The sequence below is a fragment of the Limulus polyphemus genome, unplaced genomic scaffold, assembly GCF_000517525.1.
Source record: "Limulus polyphemus unplaced genomic scaffold, Limulus_polyphemus-2.1.2 Scaffold342, whole genome shotgun sequence".
NCBI lineage: Eukaryota > Metazoa > Arthropoda > Merostomata > Xiphosura > Limulidae > Limulus > Limulus polyphemus.
Genome location: NW_013665952.1, coordinates 414075 through 423987, shown reverse-complemented (window position 1 = coordinate 423987; position 9913 = coordinate 414075). Strand labels below are relative to the sequence as shown.

The 9913-nt window shown below is 34.2% G+C and overlaps 1 protein-coding gene across 9 annotated transcripts in view; it reads left to right on the top strand.

The window, feature by feature from the left end:
• The window catches only part of LOC106457533 (CAP-Gly domain-containing linker protein 1-like), a 122654-nt gene that overhangs the window by 6903 nt on the left and 105838 nt on the right, over positions 1 to 9913 (top strand). For all 9 annotated transcript variants that reach the window (XM_022383508.1, XM_022383512.1, XM_022383509.1 and 6 more), the window contains exon 2: positions 6499 to 7264. In XM_022383508.1, coding sequence (XP_022239216.1) covers positions 7111 to 7264 — 154 coding nt within the window. In that variant the 5' untranslated portion in view covers positions 6499 to 7110. The remainder of the gene's footprint in view (positions 1 to 6498; positions 7265 to 9913) is intronic.

The window sequence follows — 9913 nt, the reverse complement described above, 5'->3', positions numbered from 1 at the left end:
TTTTTAATGTGTACTAGTTTAACGTTGAATATTATTTATGATTTTTTCCCTTTGCACCAGTAAGTTATAACTTTCAGTGTTTATAGAATTGTAGTTTTCTCACTGATTGAGTTTAAGAGTCGGAAATACTAAAAATCTAGAAGCGCTAGTTTCTTTGAAATAAACTACTTTTTCTTTCTTTTAAATTAGTTTTTATAAACAAAAAATTACGGTATAACATACACACATTTATTTATATCCACATTTACTTTGCAAAAGGAAATAAAAATTCCTATTTAAATGTTTGTGTGTTGCAGTAACTATTGTTACTTTTCCCACCAGTCTAGATCTATATATATATTTAATGATTTGACACTTTAAAAAATATTTACTTAGTTATAGACTTGGATTATAAATGTCCTGTCTAGAGCAGTAAAACAATGTAACACGATTGTGTAGTAGCATAGACATAATTTGTATAGGTTATGGTCATTTTTCACACCTACAAAAATATTCAACCAGTGATATAGACTCATTTAATATATAAATACATCTCGGTAAAAGTAATATGTAATAAATTTTGTTTTTGGTGAATATTGTTTACTAATTATACATAAGTTCGGAAACGTGTACTACTTGTTAGCATGCCCGGACTGTTAATCAGAGGATCTATGGTTCGTGATCCGAGGCTGCGAAAAACGCTCTTCACACTTGGGGGGTCGCAGGTGCGCTGACAACCAAGCTACGCAGGGCCCAAGTTGGAAAGAGTTTTGAAATTACTAATTATTTTAAAACAAACATTAACTAGTATTGTGTAAATTAGAAAATACTTGCTATGATACCATCGACTATTTATATCTTGGGATTTGTATATAAATAAATCTAAATAAAACAGAAATTGTATTTATGTTGTTGCAATATTGCATTTCGCGGATCGTAGAAAACAACGTAATTATATCGTAGGATTAAGCTACACTGTAAAAAGTTACTAAAAGTGAATTGTTCTCATATAGTTTTTTCTTCAGATAAAATAAAAGAGAAAAGCTATAGTAATTAGTTTTGCAATATTGAGTTTGAGCGGAACTTCACTGATATCTGATTCATATTTCTTTCGAATATTGTTCCCCAATAAATTGTATATTTACCGTAAAAACCTGTACAAACTCAAAATATTTCTAGCAAACGCGTTATAAAATTTCACTCGTTCTGTTTTCTTCCAGAATAAATTATAATTAATTGAGAAAACGTATAATGAACATTTTTGACTAGTGTCTTTAAATAGTAGCTTAACGCTTGAGTCAATAAATTATAGTGGAGCTGCAAACAGAGCCTAAAAGTATTGTCCATCCAATGTTTTATAGCGAGTTTCAATATCTTTAAGAAATACTGGTTGAGAATCAGCATGACGCCATATGGGCATTCTCGTGGGAATGAACATATCCAAGATGGCTGCCGCGACATACAAGTGGTCCTGTCTTAGCTTCTATATTAGGTAGAATGATGATTTTGGTCTCCATTACCAGGTTTTTGTGGTCAAAAAATCCATTTCTCACTTCACCTAACATTTAAATTGTTGTTTTTTAGTTCAAGATGGCTTCCGTCAGTGCATATTTGGCTATAACTCGTCTCTTATATCGACTGTTATAATAATTCTGGTGGCTATGGCTAGGTTTCGGGAGTCGAGGAATCCGTTTTTTTACTTTTTTCGAATGACAGATCTAAGCTCTATTACTTAATCCAGAATCCTAGATGGTAGTTTTTACTAGTGTATAAACAGTAATACTGTAACTGATAGAAAACATATCCTCATAGTATTGATTTGCTAAAAGGCTATATCCTTTTCAAAGGATCATTGATTGCTATAACATTAAGTTAGAAGGATAACTGACCATTTCTTCAAGTATAGACTGCTAGATAAATAATTGATCTCTGCTTATGGAGGTTACATGTGCAAGATTATATACTCAAGTAAACTTCGATCTGATGACTTACACGTTGAGTTTCAAAAACTGCCAGATGAAAAGGGCAATTGTGACAACTCACAACAAAATTGCGTTTCCTCGTATACATTACCTTAACACGTTCATCTCTATTTCAGACGACAAGGCCGGATTTTGGTCCCTATTTTCAAGTGAACCCCCACTCTCAAAGCGAAACCTTTGAAAGAACTGAAGACCATTTCGTTTTCAAGAACCTTGTATTTATTGTGGAGAAACATGTGATCGATCGAGATCCTTAATATCCTAGTCGTTGATGTAAAGCTGTGTAAAACTGAAAGCCGTGGTCCTGGCGAGAAAATATTTAAAGATAATCAGAAAGAAGAATGATCAAGTGCGATTGCAGGTTTTTACCAGAGATCTGCATGCTGCTGATGTATCGTACCATGAGGAATGTAAACGCTACTTCATGACCCCTCGTTCTGTGCAAACAGCGGTAAATGGAGATTCCACATTTAAAATCGTAGTGGATGTTATGAAATCTGATGTGTTATTTATGTGGACCTCGGTAAAGGTTTACAATTTCTACCTGATATTTTTATGGAACCTTTCTTTCCCGTTGTAGTTCTGTGTAAATGTTCGCCAGAATACTTTAACGAAGACTCACTGGTATTATCAACAACAGGACTTGCCAATATTACCTTGTATCGTAACATAGGGTGTAAATACAATGTTTGAAACGGAATGATGGGTTCATTGGAGTTCATGCAGGAACCCGACTTTGTCGTTTCAAATAGCGATTGGTGTGTATGAGGAAACAGTTTCAATGGTATTTGATAGTCAAATTGTTATCTTCATCTGATATATTTTGAAGCTCAAAATGTTAGTCATCAGATCGAAGTTTACTTGACTGGATAACCTTGCGCGTGTGATCTTCATCAGCAGAAGCCACGTGCTTATCTGGAAGTACACACTTGAAGAAAACGTCAGCCATCATTGTTACTCAATGTTGCAGTACTCAATGATACTTTGAAAAGGTAATCACGTTGTTCTTGATGGTCAACAACGAAAAAAAAGGGGGTTCAAGATGTTTCATATCAACCACAATATTACTGATTATATATTGGTAAAAGCCATGCGGTTAATAACTCTGGCGTTTTTAAGGTAGAGCTACCTTATAGCTAGTTATTCAAGTTTTGTGGCTGTGCTTCAAGGTGAAGCTAGCATATGGTTACTTATTCTAGTGTTGTGGCTGTTATACAGCGTAATGCTAAAGTTCAATTTAATCGTTGGCAGTATCATTGAAACCGATTCAAAATGTATCTCACTCATATGTATATATTATTGGTATTATTAAATCAAAAAAGTTATCATTGAATCTTGTACTTCTCTGTTCAACCGTGAGAAGTAATTAGCCGAAGGTTTCAGAGGACTTTTAACTTGTACAAAATCACGTGAACGGACACGTAACATTTCTGTGAATTGGCCCAATGCCAACTGGTACCTAATCATGTGATTGCGATGTAAGCTGTATCACGTGATGAACTTACCTGATTATAAATTATAGAAATGTGAAGTATCTTTCTACCTTTTATGGAACCTACAACGTCACACACGCATTTACACCTATTCTGTATATTAAACATTATAGCTGAATCTATAATTCTCAAGGTGAGCGTTAAGTTACATCAGCACACCTGTAGGATTGCGATATAGATTACAACAGCACCACGGGTTGTTTTTCTAATACCAGCTCGGCTTATGTATAGTTATATGTACTCTCCATAAATATTTATTACAAAGTTAACCCTATAAAGTACTGTGTCAGTTACAAGCTGTTGATGTTCTTATATGGTGTTGTTTATTTGACATCCATGTACACGCACATTGTGCTAATATTTTAAACAATCTCACGTTCTATTTAGTTGAGCTCTAGACTCGTACAATTTTAGGTATTAGTAGCTATGAGAATAGCTGAAATGTTTCGCTGTTACTTAAAGAAGGTTAGCGCGCCTGCCTCAGTAAGCGGTAATAAAAAGTACCTGTGTGTTTATATAGATATATATGGAGTTACAGAGAGTGGGAAATGACGTCGAAAACCTTGACATTATTCAATGAATCATTAGTGAAATGTCTCTTTCCGGATTACTCGATGATAGTAAAAAGTCTGAATGAACTTGTAATAATTTGTATTAAGAATATTCTCCCCTTTTGGGAAACCGACTTCAGTCAGAAATATGGTGATTTATTTTCGGATTTAAAATTCGCTGTTAATATATTAAGATTCACTTAATCAAGTTTATAGTTTCCAAACCCAATCCAGCAATTTACATGTGAAGGTATATGCGTCAAAATTGGTATAAGATAATGGTGTTTATTAAAGCTTTACTTATTTTCTACTGTTACGTTCAGTAACAACATGTGTTTATCTCAGAAGATCAATAAATTCACCTGAAAAAAAGTCCTGATATGAACTTTTGTTGTTGTTGATGACTAAATTAAGCAAAGTTCATTGAAGACCATGTTTGTTATTATTCAAACAGAAGGTATATCGAAAGAAATAAGTCCATCTTAGAAACTGAAAAGCGTTTCAGTAATATACCTTGTTAACGACGAGTATGTATGAGTGACTTACAACTGATGCTTGTATTTGCAATGGTAGAAGTATTTGGAGTCACTTATTAGACCAAAAACGCCTATAAGTGAACCACGTTCATTCTTCACTCCTCCTAACCTCCATATTTGAAGCAGTTGGGTTTTGAATTACATATGCATATATATTTGTTAAAAGCCTCTTGAATTAAGTGTTCGTTTTCTTGGTAACATGGCCCTCTTCACTTGTGTTTTTCAAGGTGGGGCTAACATATGGTTACTTATCTTGGTGTTGTGGAGGTGTGGCTGGTATATGGTGATGGGCTTCAAAGAGAAGTTATCATATGGTTATATATTCTGATGTTTGTGCCTGAAGGTGGGGCTAACATATGGTTCCATATTTTAGTGTTGTGGCTGTGCTTCAAGGTGGGATTAGCATAGGATTACTCATTCTGATATCGTGTCTGTGCTTGAAGGTGGAACTAACATATGATTACTTATTTTGGTAGTATGCTTCAAAGTGGAGGTAACATATGGTTACTTATTATTGTTATGCTTCAAGATGAAACGAGGATATGGTTATTTATTCTGGTTTATGGTAGTGCTTCAAATTGGAACTATCGTATGGTTACCCGTTCTGGTGTTGAGGCTGTGATTCAAGGTGTAGTTAGCATAACCACAACACCAGAATAAATAACCTAGTGCTTCAAATTGGAACTATCGTATGGTTACTCATTTTGGCGTTGAGACTGCGATTCAAGGTGAAACAAACATATGGTCAGCATTTCTAAATTTGGGATGGTTATGTTTGAAAGTGCGAGGCTTCTGACCTAGCTGCTTAGCCAAGTACCGTTCAGACTGAAAACACAATAAATATCTAAGAGTTTTTTAAGTTAAACTCGTTGAACTAAGTAATCGTAGTGTTCTTGTGTGTATGGTTGAATATAGTATTATATACATTTATTTACCAAGTCTTGTTTTTCTCGCATCAGTTTTAGAATTTATCCGGTTTTGTGTCGAGATGGCGTGAAGCATGCATGTGCCGTCGGTAATCAATGGAGAAGGCGATTAGAACGTTGGCATGGTTACCGTCTTTCTCCGACACTCAAATTAATCTGAAGGATATCTAGTATTTGATGAGTTTTTTTTTCTCTGTCTTAAAGTTAGGTGTTGTTTTGAGACTGAGATCTTTTTTTATTGCATACTAGGAAAGACTAATTCTCATCGATTATAGATCTTAGAAAATTTACGGACCAGATTTACTTCTATTTTTTTAACACAGAACGAGGTCATCTAATCTTTTCGCATGTGACCTTAGAAGTAACTGTTCATACCCATGGTGAAACGTGATAACTCCGAATTTGGTCGCCTCCTTCATCCCATGTATATTAACTTCTGTTATTATTCTGTATTTAGGCATTGATGATGTGGAGTTCTATTCATGTCACAGGTGTTTGTAAGTTGAGTTCAGTTGATAGGTATGGATATTTTAATACTCTCATCATCTCTGGACGTAGTTAGACATTTGAAAAAAAAATCATCAAATTAATCTCCAATAGTCGAAAAAAAGCAAACTTGTTAGTACGTGACAAAGATAGACGTGTCCTGGAGTGGATTTAGCTCTCGGAATCTGTTGTAATGAACACTTAAAGTTTTTAGAATTTATTTCCCTATCTATTTGCTGTTATTATTTACAAAGAGTTTTTTAGTACCTAGTCCAGAAGTGTTTTATGCAACACATCAAGCATTAATTTTGTTTTAAGGTTTAAAAAAAAAGAGTTTCAAATCGTCACTGTCACTAAAAAACTTCATGTAAAAAAACTAAATTATCCACATACTACAAATTCAACTAGCTTGATAACTGTTTCTATAAAAAAAAACACATTAAAATATAATTAAATATTATAATTTATTATTATTGTTGTGTGAAACATATGCAATATTTTATCAGCCTTATCTTGTGCTTATTTATTTATTTGGATGTTTACAGAAACAGACACAATAAGAATGGGAGAATAGAAAATAATTACAAACTCAGATGAAACCGTGTAACTACAGGAAATTTATAGTTACAACAAAAAGAAAAAAAGCTGTATTTCAGATGACTGTTGCTTGTGAACGCTATTCCAAAAACACCAGCAGGATACAAGTAGAAGCGACTATGACAAACTGGTACATGACGTGAGTTAAAGTTGTGCACTGCTCCTGCCGCAGCAACCTGATCACCTCTATCTGCGGGATCATCGTCCTGATACCAGGACTTCTGAGCACCCTCCTCCAGGATGTACATTCCCTATGGCTAGAACTGTCGGTGTTTCAAAGAAGACATGATAGACATATTAACAAGGCGCTAGAGCTTATTATCAGTCAATTTTAATATATGAAGCGCCTCCTCTGTGGATTGCTACTAGCAGAGTTTTCGTTGAGTTATTCGTACTAACAACTGCAATGTGATATACAAGAACGTCGGCAGCGACACATGTGGACTATATGATGTTTGTAACTTTTCGCTGTGTATTCTAGTATTTACATTTAGTGAACACCTGTGTAGAAGAATAATAAGTAGTTTTTAAATTTTCGTATATCACGAAGTCCGCTGGCCATGATTAGCCAAAAAACATCTGGAATTAATGCACCCAGCAAGATAGCTAAACCCGGTTCTTTACTTACCAGATCGGTGATGGCGACAGGACCGACAACAGCGCCCTCGAACAACTCTCAGCCGTACATCACTATAACAAGCGAATTAAAAATAGGTAAGATATGTTTAATTTAGATTGGATTTTTTGAATAATTTTATTGTATTATGGATACTGTTGAATAAGCATCATTCAACCGTAATTTCGTTTTTTTTCCATTAACTTTATTCTTTACACACCATGTTTTATTAGATATTTGAATAGTACCGAACGTGACCGAAAGATGTCGCGATCATTGCGGACTAATGAAAATATGTTGTTACAACGCGTGATGAGTGCAAGTCCTTGTATTATATGGATCAGGGCTGTGGGAAGGATATTCATCTAGTGAATGAAGAATATTATATGTACTATATATACAACCGAATTATAACCGCACTTTATTCTATAAGCTAATGAAAGTAAGTTGTAATAGTTGAGAATGTTAGCCACTGAATATGAATAATATATATAAAATAACTAACATATTAAGATTCCACTCAAATAAATAAATATGAACTTAATATTTTTACTTAAAATAACGTATGTGTTAAAAAATAGCTTAAAATTGTGTATATAAAATAAGCGCTTTCGAAAATATTGTAGTCGCTCATCTACAATAAAGAGAAATAATCAAAATATAGACAAAACATTTTTTATTGTAATATACGCTGCTCACAAAAAACTAAAGGATAATGAGATTTGTTTAAATTTATAAATTTGTAGGTTATCAATTTAAAAAAAAAATTAGCATGCTTATTGTAGGGGGATTACACTAATCCTATCTAGGAATTGCACATTTGCACACCAATGATTCCTTATGTAATAGGCCTTTAGAAGAAATTACCCAAATTCTGCAAAGCAAAAGGCGATATTCGGCCTGTAACCCTGTCCACTATAATGTTTTTGGGGGTGGCTCAGTCATGGTTTGAGGTGACATCTGCATGCAGGGGCGTACATACCTCTTTGTGATGGATGGGGGATCCCTAACAGCAAGGTGTTACGTGGATGAGATCCTGCTACTCACAATTCGCCCTTTTGCTGTTGTTGTCAGAGATAAGTTCGTGTATCAGCAGGATAGCACCCTTTCTCACACTGCCAGGATCATGCAGCAGTTTTTTTTTTTGTTTTGTTTTTTTTCAAGATGAAGGAATATGGGTATTGAAACATGTGTTGGACTTGCTAGGGAAAATAGTTAGAGACAAACAACTTGTTCCTATGACTATTTAGGAGCTCTGAGTTGTCCACAACCAGGAGTGAACTGTGGTACCCCAGCAAGTCATTCGAAATGTCTTCAACAGTATGGGAAACAGCTGCAGAGAAGTCATAAACAATAGAGGACCTAACAGCTACTAAAAACTCGTTTGTTGAGTTTATTCATCTTAACAAGTTATATTTTCTTTGATATTTGTACAGCCAAATATTGGCAGTTTTTTTTTAATTTTGCACTTTTGTTATTTGTAAATGAATTTTTCAATTTGCCTGGTATTTTTTTTACATGTGATAATTGTAATAAACAATTTTCATCAATATTGAACGCCACCCCCCATCCATGTTTCTTTTTTCTTCTAATTTTGAAAAAAGAATATATCAAAACATCATTATCTATTCATTTTCGTGAGTATTGTATATTAAAACTGTTTAGAACAGTCAAGATAACTTAACTGCTATTGCATTATATTACACGAGTTATGGAATTTAACCTTGTTTTTAAATTGTCCGTTTGAAAGATCAATACAAACGAGAACGTGAACATAAATAGTTGAATAATAATTAAACGTTTAATGGTCAAATTTATCATTCCCTCTTTTTTTTTCGATTTTCAGTTTTCTCCAAATCAACAAAACCGACATCCTTTACTACAGATATTATAACTCTTACTTACAAATGTTTCCTAAACAATAATATTCACAAAGGTTTGTTTGCAAATGTTAGTTTGCAAAAAAAAAAAAACACTAATCGTTTTGCAATTACCTACAGTTCTTGCAATTATAGGTTTTTAAATACATTTTTCTTTTCGAATATCCGACACAGCTTTCTGAAGTCATATGGAAAAATAGAAATGCGTGTATAAGACTGCCTGGTAGCTTCTCTTAAGTAAAATATCTTTAAATCGTTTCATTTTCCCTAAAGGGGCCGAAGGCCGTCTGGAGGGGTCACCTGTTCTAACCACTCGCACCACAATACACAGGGATGTGTTGTCTGTCAGTCAATCAGTAGGCACCACTAAAATTACGTCACATAAGGAACGCTTAACGTTGCAGATTGTACTTTCGTGAAGTCAGTAAAACGTGCGAATGCCATGAATCACGAGAAGGATTATGCACTCTGTAGGCTACAACACAGCATGACCTATGAACTTGAAAAGCAAGAAATAAAAATATTTGTTACTGTTAATTTTGGTTTTATTTACTCTTGAAACAAAACACTTTCGGGGTCCATGTGCAAGTACATCTAGTAACACATAGTTTTTACTAACATCAATTATAATTTTCATAATTTCCTTTGTTTAACAAATAAAATTATGAAAATCGTTTAAAAAGACCTTCCTTTTGATGTGACAGGAATAATTATTGAAAATTATGTAAAAAGGCTTGGTTCGTAACTTTATAAATACTAAAATTGTATCTAAATGGCCGGCATGGCCAGGTGGTCGCGGGTTCGCATCCCCGTCCCACCAAACATGCTCGCCCTTCAGCCGTGGGGCGTTATAATGTGACGGTCAAT